We start from the raw sequence: 18,150 nt of genomic DNA, 5'->3' as shown, positions 1-18,150 counted from the left end.
TTCATTAAGGTAAGTGGATTCTTTAAAACACAAGGTTGATATTTCAGAAGCCTTATTGGGTTATAAAAACCTGTGGACTGTGATCCTCTGCAGTTGACTCTGATGTTAACCAGAGATACGTCCATATTTAAAGCTCACTAACAACATATTTAACATATACGGACTCCAGAATGGGATTCCTGTGGATCTGAAGCTAGAACTAGCGCGAGAAACAATTATAGCAACATGTTGACCTATTTTTCGCTTACAACATCATTAGTTTTATCACCACGTATCATAGACATAAGCACACGATAGTGTTTAACACTTGGTGGGTCCCTAGCTCCCTCTGAACATCAATATTTTAGAGTTCTGAGGGATCCCAAGGTATTAGGTAGAGTAAAAAAGTAGCATTAGTTGAAGTTAATTTAAAAAGTCATGAAAAATTGGAATAACAGAATAAACTACCTGTGAGAAAAAGTATTCCCTTATAGTCTGTAGGTACCTCAGTCAGTAGAATTAAGGTTATGTAAATCTGCATACTTTATTGAGAAGCCAGCACTACAGTGAATAAAAGCAGTGTGAATGAAAGAGGAGCCTAGGAGCAGGTCATCTACGAATGACAAGGTTGGTGGTTTGATCCCTGGCTGCTTCAGTCTGCACCCCAGAGTACCCTTGAGCAAGATAGTGAACCTGAGTTGGTCTCAGTGCATTTATCTCAGTGGACAGAAAAGTATACAAAAGTGCTTGTATGAATGGGTGTGAATGGTTGAATGAGACATGTTGTATAAAGTGCTTTGGGTGCTCAAGTAGGGTAGAGAAGCACTGTATAAGAACCAGTCTATTTCCTATTCATGCTTTTACACTCCCAGACCTCTTTAGGTACACTTGAAAGGATGTGTTAGACCCTTTTTGCCTTCAGAACTCGCTTAATTCTTCCTGTTATTGAGATGTAGTGACCATGGAGGCCATCTGAATACTGTGAAATCACTGTCATGTTTGGAAAAACCAGTTTGAGATGATTTGAGCTTTGTCTTGGGTCTTAAAGGGATTGACATGTCAGCAGTAATACAGAGGTAGCCTATGACATTCAAACAATACTTACTCTGTACTAAGGTGTGTGCCAAGAAAATATCCCACACACGATTACATAGCCACCACTGCAACTGTTAAGAGAAAGCAGGACAAATCCATGCTTTTGTGTTATTTACAGCAAATTTTGACCCCACAATGTTGGTGAGCATGTGCAAATTGTACCCTCAGTTTCATGTCATTAGGTTACAGGTGGGGCACCCGGTGTGGTCTTCAGCTGCTGAAGCCAATCAGCTGAGAAGTTTGATGTTTTGTGCATTCAGAGATGCTCTTCTGCATATTTTAGTTTGAACAAGTGGTTATTTGAGTTACTGTTGCCTTCCTATCAGTTTGATTCTATTCACCTGGACGTAGCGTTTTCAATGAGAGAAACATCCCATTGAAAACATTACGTCCAGGTGGACAGAATCAAACTTTTGGGATTTACGTACCTGGATGATTGAGCATGCATCAAGATATCAGCTTGAAGGTGTCTGGCCATCCTGCTCTGACCTGTAGCATCAGCGAGGGATTTTCTCCCAGATAACTAGCTAGCATTGGATATTTTCTCTTTTTATGACCATTCTCTGTAAACCCTAGAGATGGCTATACTGAACAATCCCAGTAGATCAGCAATTTCTGAAATACTCGGACCAGCTTGTCTAGCAACAACATCGTCCCACGTTCAAATTCACCTTAGTCAGCTTTCTTCCCAATTCAGATTCTCAGTTTGAACTTAGGTTGTTTTTACTAAATGCAGTGAGTTGTTGCCATGTGACTGTCTTAGTAAGCAGTTGACTGTAGTCTGTGTTATAATAGAAGATCACTGGGTATTCATGTACAAAAACATTTTTAAGAGCTGTATCTAAAACTTTGCCCAAATGGCTTTTGAGGTACATTTATTTCTGTATTTTTACAATAAAGAATCTTATGCTGAAAAAAACCCAAAACACCATGGTAAGTTCAGTGTAATCAGAGGTTTCGCTGCAACAACATCACTTGTTCTGGTGTAACCATGTGAGTATGAGCAGCAGATCACAGTCACAGCAAACACAAAGTTCACTTCCCTTATAAATCATCTGTAGTTGTGCCACAGACAGAAACTTTTCCTTTCTTTTTTTGTAGTTTTTTTGTTTTGTTTTTATGACAACACTTGTTGCAACAATGGCCGCTGGCAAACATTAAGCTCCCACTTTAATGAAAGTTAGGAGGACATGCATCAACTGTGGGCCTAAAAGGTAGTCAGCCACGAAATTGATAGCATAATTAGTGTTTGTGTTGGAGGACCAAATTGTGTGATCTTTACAAAAAAGTACTAGACAATTGATGGTTGTCAAAAACAAGAAATGTGCATTTTTTTTCTAGAATACTCGTCAAAAAAATTGCTTGTTAAGAAAATAATCTGTTAAACTGAGAGGTACTTTGCTTAAAAGTGGCCACTTCTTTGCAGTGTAACCATATTCCAGCAAGAAGTGCGTCACAAAGTAAGCAAACTTAGTAATGTTAGGAACACAACAACAATCTTTCCTTGAGACGGGGTGCATTTCTTTGCTCATGTTCCAGTAATTCTGGTTTAGTTCTTTCATTTTTACACCTGGATGACATCCAGGTGTAAAACATTGTGCTCACCTGTACAAACTGACTGTGAAAGGAACCACATTGTTTGTGTTACTTGTCAGTTTTTAACACATTGTCAATATCATGTATCTTACGGAATGCACTGTGGCGCTGAGAGACTAGCTTTTAGACACCAACCCGGTGCTGAGTATTGTGGGATGAGCACTGTGCCTCTGTCTTTGTAAGTTACTAATTAGTCCCATTTGCAGCACACGCCTGGGCCATAGCAGAGGGTGACTTTGACAAAGTGCCTGAGTCGAACACTACACTTGCTCCACACTGCAATAGTGCGCTTGCGATTAACTGGCAGAGCGCTAATAGCTGGTGGTGGGGGAAGCTGCTGGAAGGGTGGAGATGTGTGACCTGATGTTAGGTGGGTTGTATCCTTGCTCTTTTTCGTCTAACAAGTCTTTTACTTTGGTTCTTAATCCCAAATGGACTCTACAAGGTGCCCTTGGGAAAAGTACTTAATCCCAAATAGCTCCAATAACTTCCAAGCAGTGCATAATGTCAGCAAAATACATACGTTACTGTGCCTAAAGAGAGGATTTTGTAATATATATTGATTGATAGCTTGTAGTTTAGTTTGAAGGTGAAGCTTAAATGGTAACACTGTTCAGGACTATGTTCTAATTGATGGCAAGCTCAAGGAGGTTTGAACAGCTGCCCCAAAGCCCTGCGCCATACACCTCGTCGATATGGCCATTCCTTTAGAGACAATTATCCATGCACATTAGCACTGTTAAGCATGCATGCATGGTCACAAACCTAAATAGCTGGAATAACAAGAGCAGAATTCAGTTAGTAGAAAATGACAGGTGCCTGAATGAGTGGATTAATTGCATGAGGAGGGTGGGGTGTTTGAAATGTGACATGGCATGCCTCTCAAAAAGACACGAGTATGACATCTGAATACGACAGCTACTGAAGTACCAACATATGACAGACTGAGCTTTGTCTCTTCTCGGACTAAGAATCTAATTAAACCGATATCGCTGAAATAAAAGAAAAGGCCACGTTTAATCCTTGTGTACTCTGTAGCTGTGAAGTTTAGACACTGAGGTCAGTAGACGAAAGGTTTGCCGTGATCAGGCTGTGATTAAGATATTAACATGGTCTTTTTAAAAATCTTGTGTGCTTTTTTCTGCCCTCTTCTCCGAAAAGCGTGTGTCGCTGTGGCTTTGCACGGGTTCTTTTTGTGGTGACTGCACTAAATCGAAAACATTACAGCTGAAGGCTAGATATAAATCTGGCTGCCTCCTGCGGTTCAGGCAGGTAATATCGAGAGAGCGGGGAGTGGGGGGTGCAATTTTTTAATTCTAATCACAAACAACGCGCACGCAAACGCACACTCGATCGTGCGCACACGCAAGCACATTTCCTTTCAGCTTAACATTACAAATAAATGGCTCCTGTGCCCTGTGTGTAACTTGTTGGACATAATGACTTATTTGTGTAACACACCGGTCTATTGTACCGTGGCATCATGTGGCCCTTTCACAGTCTTGGGTCCCCGGGAAGCTATAGTGACCCATGATTAGAGCATGATGTTTGAATGTCACTCAGTAATAAACTACCTAGGCTGCAGGTTTTATTCCCTGTTTGTGTGGCCTGTTTTTGTGTTATGGGATTTTTCCCTTGTAAGCTGGACCGCCTGAGGGGTTCAGCAAATCACATACTGCGCCCTTCATGTTTAAGTGTTCATCACCTTCATCAGTACCTCTCATAGCTGCACGCAGAGCCAGAGGGTTCCTCCAAAGCCTGCACTTTTATTTCCTCTTCGTAAGACAAATGTCAAGTATCTGGGCTTTAGCAGGGAGCGTGGCCCACCCGTCTGCCGCCAGTGGTGTGGAGACAGCTAGATAAATGCATGGCTACAATGCGTCTGGCTTGCACCGGAGGCAAGGAGTCACGGCGCAACGCTAGGCCGTGCCGTGATAGCGACAGAAGGATTTTAATCATCGCCTCTCCCCAGGAATGACACCAGCGCCGCACGGGGTAACAGAGATAGAGAGCGAGGGGGCTGGCACCCAGCAGACAAACAACAGCCTTGCAACAATGCCGTGTGGATTAGCAGTGTCGCTCGGTGAGAAGTATGTGTGCTTCTGGCCAGGCGGGAAGAGAAACATGTTGCTTCTTTTCCTTTTTTTCTTCCCTCCAACTTGCTAGAATCAGGATTCACAGCATCATTAACCACAGCCAATATCTCTCAACCTCCAACAAACCAAGCTGATATTAAATAAGTATATCAATTGTGTGTGAAGCCGATCTATGGTTTAGTGAGAACATTCATTTGTCTCACTCCTGGCTGCACAAACTTAACATCTTTTGTTCATTTTTTTTTTATTTCACCTTTTAGGAGCCATCCATTGCTGCTGTTATTATAATCCGACCATTATCCAGCTTCCGTCTCAGTTTTACTTCTTGTGAATGCTTAAAGATGCCTCTTTCAGGTCTACCCATGCATTCTATGTCTCTATGGTGATGTTATGTGGAGCAGAGAACAGAAAACTTTTGTTTGTGTCTAGCTAGTATTTAGGGAGCCTTGCTGGATTGAAGGCTTGAAGTAACCTTTCTGATGCAACTCAGTAAACAGGGTTCATAGGTGTCACTACAGCAGACACCAGAGCACTGGCGGTGCTCTTTAATTGGCTACGAGGTTACATTGTGCACGAACCAACAAAAAAGTGATGAATGGATGGATGGATGGATGGGAAAAGGATGTGAGAGATAAACCGAACAGATGGGTGAATATCCACAGCACAGAGATACAGAGATAGATGCCTAAAATCTAAGCATAAAAGCATTAGACTGAAAAAAGAAAAGAAAAGAAACAAATGACACGTCTTAACTTTGTCACTGAGGCTTACCCAAAGGAGAGAAAGACAGCTCTGCTGTTTTGCAGCACTGTTCATTATTATACTGAAATGGCATGTTTTGTAGAGCAGCAGCTAAAGATTATTGTTTTATTGACTAACGTCATCCCACCGTAAGCCCCGGAGCAGGGACTTTAGAGAAAAGCAGTGGACAGCTCAGTATAATTTAGCTAACTGAGCCATTTACTTAGAGCAGCCAATAACACTTTTCTGCTGGAGGGACTGTAATGACATTAATAAAGGATGGCAGAGAAAGAAAATTAAACACTTAATGGAATTGTTTATTTTCGAGTACAGCCACGATTGACGGTCAAAAAGCATCTTCATTTTTTTCTCTTGAAGTCTTGTGACCCACTTTTCTTGATTTGTTTGTCCTTCCCCCCTTTGTTTTTGGGCTGAGGTGAATTGTAAATTCTGTGTGTGTGCGCGCGTGTGTGTGTGTACTTTTATTCTCCCGAGAACCCGAGCTGCAATCCTTGCTCGGGTTGAAGAAAGGATGAGGATTAGGTGGGGCGTGAAGTGATGAGAGTTGTAGTTTTGAGTTAGGGAGGAAAGGTCTGTGTGTATAGCATTTTATTTGATTTTAGACCCGTTTGGTCCAAAAGATGCTTTATGCTTAAAATAAACAGCACACAGTCCTCATACATAATATTTGAATGTGGCAGGGCATAATCATCTTAATGACAGCACTTTATCAGATATATGTTGGAAAGAAACATTCATAAATGTGTTCAGAATGATTAAAATAGGGAGCTGAAAAGCTGCATACTGAACTACAACAAAAAAGCAAATGCAGCATGAATATTAACTAAAGGGAAAATAATGGGAACAGCTTCTTTTTACAATATTATAACATTCAGGTTGTGTTTGAACTGTTTAAATTTACACATCACTCAAACAGAGAGGAAGATTATAAATAGCACTAATTACTAATAAAGTCATGCTTTTGGCAGTCTGATGAATATCCAATATTATAGTCTTTTTAATTCTGGTTTGGCCTACATCCTCCAAAGGAAAACGTCTGGCTCTGTCATCCAAATGCTCGATTATGTTCACCAAATAGAGTCTTCCTTTTGGTGCGGAGTAGGTAGCACACAGGCTCTGAATTCGAAAAAAGAAATTAATAAATAAAGCAGGGTTAATGAGGCTGTGAGAGCCTTGAACTTGTCATCACAAAAGCAGGATAAACATGGAACATACTAAAACTCTGGGCAGGCTGGCAAACCTCTGTAATCTATACAAGTGCCACCTTTCACATTACACTCTAAATGAGCCATTGTGCAAATGGAACTATTGATTAGTGCAGCTCCGAGTAAACATTGGTCCAAATCTATGTCTGTGAAAACTGCAAACTATTTTTTTAAATGCCTAAAGACAACACCGTTCACACCAAAGGGGACAGTATTTAATGAGCAAATGTGTGCATTTTCTTCATTTTTATTTTTTACTTCAATGTCATAAAACTGGACTTCAATTGCATGCCATTTTTCTGGGTAATTTAAAGGATTATGGGAAATTCTTCAGGTGCCAGTGCTAAGAAAGAGCACCCTCTTTGATCTGCTTCATCAGCCAGTGAATACGATAAAGCAACCAAAAATGATTCATTTATTCAGGAACTGTATGCTGTGGCTTTGTGTGGTTCTTAATGAGTAATCTTTCAGGTTCTGTAGGAATCTTTAATAAGTGCCATTTAATGAATGAAACACATTGTGTGGCAAGTCATTAACTTTGAAAGCAACAGTGATTGCTTTTGAAGGATTAGGGCACTTTTCTTTGCATTTAAATGTGTCGCGTTAATTTTTTTCTGGAATTATCATCTTTGTAGTCAGGAGATAAAGCTGAGATTAGAAAAATACTGTTAATGAAAAGATTTCTCCATACGCTTTTTAATAATTTGTGCTTGTGTACCACAACTGTGTTTAATGCTGTTGTGGTGATTAAAGTATACACCGCACAGCAGCACTAATCGCATGAGCCAGTCGTTGGATGTCAGTGTTGACACATCTCTGATTTTTCTGATACAGATCAATCATGACAGGGGGACAGACAGATAATGCCTCCCCTGGCAGCAAAAATGTCCCCTTGTATGTGTTCGCTTTTCTGACAGCATCTTTACATTATCCTCATCATGCTTCAGACCCCTAAACTATTTGGAGTGACGGCACATTTGAGGGGACAAAGGAGTCACAAATCATTGCCGGTGTGTAAACAAGGGACCAGTCATTATGGACAATTACTCCATGTCAAAGCATTCTCATAGTAAAGACTAGATGATTGATGTGATCAGTCTTTTCCAGTCTGAATTCAGCATCTATTTTAGCACTACTGGAGCCTGTGTAAGTCTTTTTACCAACTAACTTCAAAGCTGAAATCATTTTGAGGTTGATGTCATAGTTTGTAAGGTAGTGTATAAGTATTTTTTATGCTTTCATGTTAAAAAGACGAGCAATGGATACGAGACAATTAAAGCTTTGCATCAGAGAAAGGTTCTGAGTAAATGAATAAAAATGAACACGAATGAGAAAAAAAAAGGCAACATAGAGATAAGCCAATTTTTGATCTGTTACTTGAAGAGTAGGTGAAGGAGTACATAACATACTGTTACTCTTTGATGCTAAACTTTAAGCAAATGGATAAACAATCGATATACTTTACAAAAAAGCCAAATCGGTAAATATTAGTAATCAGTAAATGTTATAGATAGCTAAATCGATGAACAAATGTCCAGTACTGTGCTAAAGTCTTGAGCTACCCAGCATTTCATTATATTTAGCTTTAGACATTACGTCCGTGTAGTCATCCAGGTCATAGTAGACTAAGGATCTCGGAAAGAAAATGACTAGACTCTCTCTTATCCAAGATGCTTCTAAAACCAAATGATGAAGAGTCACAGATATTTAAACCCAGGTGGGGGCTGTTCGATAAGAGGATTGTTAACCTACTATTAACCACGTGCCTCATCGCATGAGCCAAAGTGTGAAAAAAAGGCATGGATCTTTACAACCAAAGATTTCGGGTGAAACCACTGAGATCTTGTCTCACCTTATCATGTGACCTATTGAGGTCACCTCACTCAAGATATGACTGAAGGTTGAGGCGCTTGAGGAGGAATCTCAAAACTGCATTGTAGGTGGCTGACAGTGTCGTAAGCTGAAGAGCCAGATTTTCTTGTAATTTCAAAGCAGTCTTGAGCAACAGTTCTCCAGGTTTTCTGAAGGTCTTTCAAGGTTAATTTTTGGACATTGGCTGCTTTTTCACTCATTTTCAGTCCAGCATGCCAAAAAACACAAGGTTTTTGTTTGTTAAACCACTTAACACCAACCTATGAATCATTCGAGCATAAAAAAGTCATCTAGCTCAAGGGATAAATCAGTGTTGTGTCTAAACATAACAGTAACTTAGCAAAGAGCCAATTTTAAATTGTATCTTTAGGCACTTTGTTACTAGCAGCCTGTCACAAAACACATAAATTGTTCCTATTTATTTAGTTGAATCTATGAAAAATGGCAAAGATAACACAGTTTGACAGGAATAAAATGGGATTTTCCCCATCAAGGTAATTCCTAAACAGCTATTAGCTGAAAACTTGGCATATCTCAGCATGCTGTGCCCTTGTTTAAGGAAAACAGACAAGGACAAAGGAAAGAGTGGCACGCCTAAAAAACTATTTACAGCAGATAGACTGTATCTTAAATTTATGTCTCTATGAATTAGGAAAAATACAACAAAGACCTGACACATACATACTGTCCTTCTCTGAAACCTCATCAGAAATGTTCTGAGGGGAAGGGTGGCCTTTAAGAAGTCATTCTTAAGAAAGTGAAACAAGAAGAAAAGGCTGAGGTGTGCCAAATCACACAAGAACTGGACTGAAAATCAGTGTCAACAGGTCGTTTGGAGTGATGAATCCAAATTTAAAATTTCTAGTTAAATCTTCAGCAATATGTATGGGGGAGGTCAAGAAAGAGGTACAACAATGAGTGTCTACAGCCATCTGTAAAAGGAGGGTGGAGGGTCTGTTATGGTCTGGGGCTACATTTCAGCCAGTTGGGTCAGAGATCCAATCAAAATTGATGGAATTATGAACATGGAAAAGTACCGTCAAATTTTGATCCACCATGCAATACCATCTGGATTGGCAACAGCTTCGGATTTCAGCATGACAACGATCCCAACCCAAAGACATTGCCAATGCAGTAAAATCAGTCATGGATTGGCCTCCCCAGAGCCCGGACCAGTGTGGGATCATCTTGACCAAGAACAGAACAAAAGGGCAACATCCAAAGACAATCCAAACTCTGTTTTTGCCTCATATATTGTAATTCCATTTATGTTTGCATGTTTCAATAAATCACTCCACCTTTATCTCATTTCCCTCACAAAGTATAAACAACTATAAGAGTACTATATTGTCTAGATATTTGAAACCCTTCAGCTTAAACTGAGTTGGGGTTTTGGGTTTTTTTTCTCAAACTTGACAGGCAGTTCTGGTGAAAATGAAACAAAGGGTTATATATAAACTTGGAAACGTCCTCTCTGGTTCTTTCATCAGGTGTCATCAGAACAGCTCTGCCAAACATGGACCGGGAGACGAGGGATCAATATGTTCTCGTCATCCAGGCCAAAGACATGGTTGGCCAAATGGGTGGCCTCTCCGGCACCACCTCTGTAACGGTCACGCTTACAGATGTCAATGACAACCCGCCTCGGTTCGCTCACAGTAAGACTCTTTTCCTGATTGTCCCTACTGGGTTGATTAAGCATGTAGCCTAAATGCCATGTTCAACAGCTACTCAGCAATCAGAATATAACCGGCTCCTTTCTTTCTTTTTTTCCCCTCCTGGCTGAATGAAGCGTTAAAGATCTATCATTATTACTGAAAAACTTCTTGAACTTAGAGAACCAAATGAGGGCGTACTTTGTAACGTATGCAATGAATGCAGGCGTGCAAAAGGCTGGGATGTTGTTTCACCCTTGGAAAAAAAAAATCATTTGAATTTATTACAGTTGCCGTAACAACAAGCCGTAACGAGATTTCTTTTCTTTTTCCACAATGTGTGTAAAATAAAGTTGGATAGAAAATACTCAGACCTCTTACAAGCAAATCACACTCATTAAACTTCATCTCACCAGTTTTCCAAGGTTATTTTTAAAATCTTTCTTACCCCAGTGTCTCTTCATATTTCCAACTTGTATTTTCAGCAAACTTTTGGACTTTTAATGCCAAATTAAAAACCAGCCTTCCTGCAAGGTGTGCAACTCTCTGCCTTATTCTTCATCAGAGCTGGTGTTTGCTTCAGTGTTGGATACCAGGATCAATCAGACTGATTTTTTTTTCTCTTTTTTTGTTGTCAGCCTATTTCACGGGCTGCTAATGGGTTCCAGGCCGAGCTTTAGGATTCAAAGGCATGCAGCGCTTCTCATGATAATCCGAAGCGCCAGCAATCGGTTTACTGCTGATAGCCCAACCGCTGTCTGGCTGGTGCTCTTACCACTGGACTGCCATGAAGCCGAGTCAATTTGCTGGTCCCTGGGGGGAAAGAAAGGTTCAAGTTTGCACAACAAGTCGTCAGTGTCGTTTTAACCCAGTGCTGTCACGCAGAGAAGAAAGAGACTTTGGAGGAGTTCTCGATTTTGCTCCAGCAGTCGAGCTCACGGGGTCATGGGTCAGAATCGATACGCCATTACGGCGCATCGGAGCTGATAGAGTCCAAGAGCAATAGCTAGTCCAAGGGGAAAGACACCAAGGTTAGCTGCGTGAGAGGACAGGCTTTGGGAGAGGAAAGGGCAGGAGGTAGGTGAAGGGGCAGTACAGAGGGAGGAAAGCAATTTTTTGGTCTTTTAAAGAGCTGCTGCTCCACGGCAAATTAAAAAGCCATTATAAAGATTACATGGCGGCAAACAATGTCAGGGAGATTAGCATTTAGACGGAGGCTGAGGGAGACACTGTGAGGAACACAGAAAGGTCTGGTAATGAGCTCTGCCATGGTGATTGGGGAGATTATGATTATGAATATGATTCCCTTCTTTATTCTCATAAGAGTACTTTAAATCTAGAGGGTCACACAAAAGCTCAGGGAACACAATGGAGAGTTTTGGAGTAATAGAATCTTTGAGTGGACATTTCATTTCATAAAAAAATGTACCAAAGAAATCTTAGCATGACTCCAGTTTTCTTTCTTTTTTTTATTACTTTCTCTTTTTTTGCATTTGGAAGGATAACCTGTTACATGCAGACAGCCTTTTGAAAGTTTTGTGTTTTGAATACGATATTGTTACAGAACCCGAATTTAAAGGACGGGAAAATATAAAATTAGCCTTTGACGTTCTTAATTGCATATTTTAATTTTCCATTGCTTTCCCCCACAGTCTATTCAGCGCGCCACCATGAAGTTGAAACAAAACGCTTTATTCCATGTGTGCGACTGCTGCTGCCCGTCTGTTTTATGTAACATGAATTCATCGAGTAGACACACAGTCAAATCAAAGCTGAAGGGCTACAGCACGAGCTGTAGCTGCTCGAAAGCGAGTTGGCGGTGAAATAAGCACATCCATTACCGGCATCCACTCCTGTCCTTCTCTTTCCAGAGAACTATCAGTACACGGTGCTCGAGTCCCTGCTGGTGCAATCTGTTGTGGCCAGAATAAAAGCGGCGGATGCTGATATAGGCTCCAACGCAGAGATGGACTACAGGATCATGGATGGCGATGGGCCCGGCATGTTCAACATAACGACAGATGAGGACACACAAGAGGGGGTCATAATGCTGCTGAAGGTACAGCTTGAACAACAGCCTGGTTTTAGAACTTAACAGCTTATTCAGGAACCCAACTCAGTCAGATTGTGAATAGAACTGCTGAACCAAGACTTGTTTGTACCAAGACTTTGTAACCACAAAGGGTCCTGAACCTTCACTCTTTAAAATCAGTGAGACAGGCTAACATTATAAGGCTTTGTACCCAAGCTGGTGAGACACTGAAAGCTGCCTGGAATCCAGATTGGAGTGGTGTGGGTATACAAGCCCTGTGCAAACCGATCCTTTTTCTCTTTTTTTCCCCATGCAACTATTTAACATTTATATGTACAAGATACACAGGTTGTCATTTTTTGATTGGCATCCTAAAAATAGGACAGAAGCATATGAAGTTGTTTCTTTGCTTCAACAAATTCTACAAAAAAATAAAAAATAAAAGCAATTTTTGTCGGGTGAGTCACACTGTTGTAATAGGAGTCATATTACTTTATTTAGATGAAGTGGGAGAGAAACTTTATTTTATATTGTTAACACATAAGCCACCTGCTGCTTTAAGTATTTACTAAAACTTTACTGATCACCAGCAAAAAATAGTCCCAAACAGCTGAAATATTTCACTTCTAAAAGCTGCACTGTCCAGCTGTTCAAGTTTTGTGTTTTTTTTACATATAGCATCCTCGGTAGGACTTGGGGGCTAAGTGGCTGTAGGACTGTTAAGTGTTATGAGACAAGCTTAAGCTGAGTTGGCATCAGTCAACACAGCAGTTGCCAGCTATAAGAAAAAAAAGAATAAAGCCAGATGTTTCCTTTAATTAATTAAATGCACCCGTGTCACAGATGAATCACGCGTTTCTGGAAACAGTGATATGAAATTCTACTACCACACATGGTGATGCAATATTTTTATATAAGAATAACGACAGTGCCACTGAATCTCAGTGCACTGTGGTCTCTTTGTGCCAGACAGCAAACACTTGTTTAATGAAGGATATTAGGATAAGTTCCTTTCCCCGGTTTTCCTTTCTCCGCTTTGCCCTTCCTACTGTGTTTTAAATGTCAGCAGAACCTTTGGATTAAGTGCTAATCACTAATGACGAATCAGCACTGACTATTTCCACCTCTTGTGATGAAATAAACATCACGCGGTCACCAAAAAGTTCACTTCTCCAGTCGTCTCAAACTCAAGAAAAGACCCAAACTCAGCAAAATAACGGCGGCGCTACTGGCACCAACTACATAAATAAAGAAAATTGTCAAGTTAAATGTAAAAAGTAATTTATTCATTTATAATGGAAAAAGAAAATGTCGTGCGTTCCCACCTTAGCTTTGCATGCTCCGTAGCACATAGCTGATACAACGCATTTCAGGGTTTCAAAGGGCTTGAAAATGGTCTCCGCGGGCCACATTGATGTGACACTTCATTGCTGGCGCTCTTTTGTGGGAGAGGTAGGGCCATTGTTGGCCACAAGCAATTCTTGTCAGATGGGCCAATTTAATCCTTTGTTTGTTTTGCACCAAACTCAGACAATTACAACATAGGAGAGATTCACAGACAATGAAAGTGTCAAATCAATGTTCTCTTGCAGTATATTATACGTTGCTATGGGGAGTTCAATAAGCCAGACAAAATGACAAAAATGTTTCAAAAGCGTTCATTTCACCGTGCTTTTCACCATGTTGTGAGACTTGCTTGAAATCAATATTACTGCTTTCACAGCACAAAGTAACTATAATCCATCACCAAATCACTTTGTTTAAGTCTAACTGTGTGTTAAATGGTAATGGGTCTTTAGAGTCCACATCCTTAATTGTGATCAATATCTCAGCATCGTCTGAATGATTTACAGATTTACATACATAGTAACTGTTCCTCTGACTGTGAATGGGTGAAAATGCAGAGCTGCAATCCTGGTGTAGTTTTTATTTTTTAAATCTAGAAAGAGCTAAACGTTTCCGACACCTCTCATATTTTGATAAGGGAGGCAAACATTTATCTCAATGTTTTCTGTATTCTCCCTGTCTGCCTCTCCTCCAGCCTTTAGACTTTGAAACAAAGAGCAGCTTTTCTCTGAGAATCGAAGCCACAAACAGGAATATCGATTCCAACTTCTTGAGCTTGGGACCGTTTAGCGACACGACATCAGTCAAGGTGACGGTGGAGGACGTGAACGAGCCGCCCGTCTTTTCCATACCGTTGAGCAAGATGGTCGTTTCAGAGGACGCCAAAGTGGGCACCTCAATCGGGAGAGTCTCTGCCCATGACCCAGATAACTCCAACAGTCCGATCAGGTGCTAATGATTTATTCACCCGATTCAGACATTAAAATCCCAATTTGTTTAAAAATGTGTTACTTAACCGGTCATTTAGTCCACATTATCGACAAACTCAGAATCCGTAGACCCTCCGACCTCCCCGTGTGGCGGTCACAAAGACAGTGCCAGATGGCGGTAGGGCCAAGGAGTGCAGCATTTGCAAAAGTGAAATGCCATCTTGAACAAGAGAAGGGCATTCCTGCTGGAGGGTCAAGGCTCAACACTTGTGCCGTGGCATTTATGGCTCAAAACAAGCACTCACATTGTCAGTCTGCGTGGTGTCACTCACAAGATCCCCCCACCCACCCCTATCTCCACATGCACCCCCACCCTGTTTTGCATTAATTGAATGAATATTGTATGGGATTCAAGCTTTGTCTGTTCGGATTGTTAGCAATCTTAATCAGAAAATCAAATTACTGCACCATTGTAGCTGTAAATTGCTTCTTTTTACCCCTGTGACTGCTATCAGCATCTGCAATATATTTCACTACATCTGTTGAAATTAAAATTATTGTGGAACTAATGCAGCCACAAGAGTCAAATTACATTGCAATAATACCCTTTGGATGTACGCTAATTGAAGATGTAATTTTCTCTAGAAATATGAGTTGCATTGTATTGAAAAGGTTAGATCAGCGCTGAGTGCTGAGGGACAAGTAGGCAGTCTTCAAGTTTATCAATATTTAATGTGCTTTTGTTTTGCTCGTGATATAAAGTTCCAAATTGCTTCTGCATTTCTGAATTTAATCCAATCTGGTCTGACTGGTACTCATTATTTGTAATATTTAGAGACAGCTTGGACAACATCATATGTGTTCTATACAGTGTGAAGATAATGTATATATTTATATATGAAACCGAATGCAGCTCTTACTGCTGATGGGAAAAAACATGATCATAATCTTTCCTTACAAGTAGAAGAAACTCTAAAATGTCAAATCAATACTACTATCCAAAAGCAATTTCTAAAAGTGTGTATGTGCGCTGTGTGTACGGTTGTGTGCCCAGGTACTCCATTGACAGGAACACAGACTTGGAGCGCTTCTTTAATGTGGATGCTCTAAGTGGGGTCATCAGCACAGCCAAACCTCTGGACCGAGAAGCAAACTCGGTCCACAACCTCACCATCTTTGCCATCGAGAGCCGTAAGTTTCCTTGTGGGAAAAACTGTCAAAACTACTATGTAGTCCACACCCTGCCATTATTGCTTTATTCATCCTATACATAGTACTTTATCAGCTCTAATATCAACATTGTGAACAACATGCTGGCGCTGGATTCTGTTTAATTAGGGATGTCTTCTATTGTGTGTCCAAAACTAAAAACCCATGAGTGACTGAGCTAGATAGCTTGTCTGCTGGTTAATCAACCAAGAAATAACTACTTTAGTTTACAGGGTTAAATAAAAAACCTTCGCTCACAGCTAGCAGGTCCTTTGTGGACTGTGAAGAGAGAAGCCCGTTGTGCATACTATCAGAGTTTAAGCCCTAAAACCAGGTCTGTCCTGCGCCTTACTGGAGGGGAGACAACATTACCTCAGAGAGCATCACTTTTTATATACACAGTTTCTCTTGTGAGCAAGTAAGTTATCCAAGTCCTCAAAAGGGTTATATCAAAATATAAAATATACTGCAATACTGTAGCTGGCTTGCAATATACATGAAGCTTTAGATCCTTTCTGGCCTGTTATCCACTCTGTAAGCTGTCTGTGCTTTGGCAATGCAGTGTGGTGTTGTTGGGGTTGTTGCGGAGCTGTCGGGGAATGTTAATTCACATACGGGAGGGTCATTCTGACCTCCATGTCTCCCTGAGCCATGGGGACGAGATGCTGACTAAGGGCGGGTGATCTCGCCCACGGGTGAACAATGTTAATGTGATGTGAAGAAGTGCCATGTGCCTTTTTTGTTGGTCTGTCAATGGCTCCAAGGACATGAACACCTGTTTTTGTTCCTTCTTCTTCTTCCCACATTGCATTCCTATCACTCCTCACAATGGACAGCAATCATCAGCACACTATCCACTGAGCACGCCAAACAGCTGCGTCACATCGGCATAAGTTAAAAAAGACAACCAGCCTGTCAGCCCAGCACTTCTTTTGCTTTCACATCTTCAGATCGAACACTGTGTGAAAAAGGTTTTCTTTTCTTTTCTTTTTTCAAAGCCTTTTTATCCATCTTTGCTTCAAAGATGTGTTTTTATTTACATCTAACAGCACACAGATGCGCCACTTGGTTGAATCCCGAGTGTGAGTGCTTGCCTGATATAGCAACAAAAAGAAAGCAGCATATAATAATAGCCATATGAAATGTCACAACAGTCCCTCATGCATGAGGCACTGACTTCTGACACATAGTGACACTTGGGCGCTGTTTTCAGCTGAAAACATCTTCGAGTTCATGGACTGGCAACAAAATCTACTGTCCTGCCTTATGACAGTATTTATAGTAAATGGGTTCTTTGTAACTGAAGAGGGTGCAGGGACTCTGTGGTTGAGGGATGTTGTGCACTCGAGCTGCAGTCACTCACATTTCATCCACTCTGGCCAGACCACGCCAATGACAACAAGTCTGTGGCCCGAGGCTCCGCACGTCCTTTTTATCACCATCAAATCAGCCGGCCCGAATGTCACGGCGTCATCTCTGGCCGGCACCGTGGCACCACCAGGCTAAATCATCATCTTGCACTCAGACACAGCCATTTAGCCATCAGTGTGTATCAGGCGGACAGAGGCGTGAAGCCCTCCGTGCAAGATGGCTCGTTCGCACACGCAAACAACAAGCCAGCACCGGGTCTAATCACTGCGGCTGATCCGCAGCAGAGAGGGCAAGAACGCCAGCTGTTTGAAGCACACTGCATATTTCATTACAGCAGCACTTTTTTTCCTCCCTCCACCTCCTTTGTGATTAATTATAACACATGAGAAAGATCAATATTCCATAATTTGGCCCAGTGCAAAGTTAAGGCAGAACCAAAGTGCTTTAAAGAAAGTTTGACAGACTCTCTTCTCTCTTTCCCTTTCAGATGACCCAACCCAAATCGGAAAAGGCATCACTCTGATCACAGTGCTGGACATAAATGATAACGCTCCGGTTTTTGCCATAGACTATGAAACACTGCTTTGTGAAAATGCCATACCAGGACAGGTAAGACCCAGAAACATCTTTGCAGTCGGTCTTGCTTCCCTTCCTTTTTCTCTCTCTCCGCACTTGCTTCAAGTTTGACTCACAAAGACAGCCTGCTGACTCTCAAAGCCATTAAAACCCTCTCTCTTGTTCCTCAAAACAAGTCCACTGTGTGCATGCAGTATCCACTTCACAGCTCGAGGTCACTCCAGGGAGACAGCATCATTAGTATGAGACACATCCTTAAGATTTAATAGCAGGTATTGTAGTTCTTATCGTTCATTAGAGATGTTACTCGCATTCAATACTGTCAAAGGCAGCTAAATTAATGACAGTGCACTATGCCTGTGGTCTTAACAACCTAATGCAATGACTCGTGCTGGGATGGAGTAGTGTTCGGCATCGGTCTGATTT

General features: G+C 41.1%; 1 protein-coding gene across 1 annotated transcript in view; it reads left to right on the top strand.

The window, feature by feature from the left end:
* LOC116329634 (cadherin-7-like) overlaps positions 1 to 18,150 on the top strand; it is a 108,271-nt gene that overhangs the window by 56,079 nt on the left and 34,042 nt on the right. Inside the window, exons 5-9 of the mRNA XM_039617023.1 lie at positions 10,096 to 10,263; positions 12,132 to 12,319; positions 14,334 to 14,587; positions 15,623 to 15,759; positions 17,636 to 17,757. Coding sequence (XP_039472957.1) covers positions 10,096 to 10,263; positions 12,132 to 12,319; positions 14,334 to 14,587; positions 15,623 to 15,759; positions 17,636 to 17,757 — 869 coding nt within the window. The remainder of the gene's footprint in view (positions 1 to 10,095; positions 10,264 to 12,131; positions 12,320 to 14,333; positions 14,588 to 15,622; positions 15,760 to 17,635; positions 17,758 to 18,150) is intronic.

This window comes from Oreochromis aureus, linkage group 9, assembly GCF_013358895.1.
Source record: "Oreochromis aureus strain Israel breed Guangdong linkage group 9, ZZ_aureus, whole genome shotgun sequence".
NCBI lineage: Eukaryota > Metazoa > Chordata > Actinopteri > Cichliformes > Cichlidae > Oreochromis > Oreochromis aureus.
This window is presented reverse-complemented; position numbering and strand designations above follow the sequence as displayed.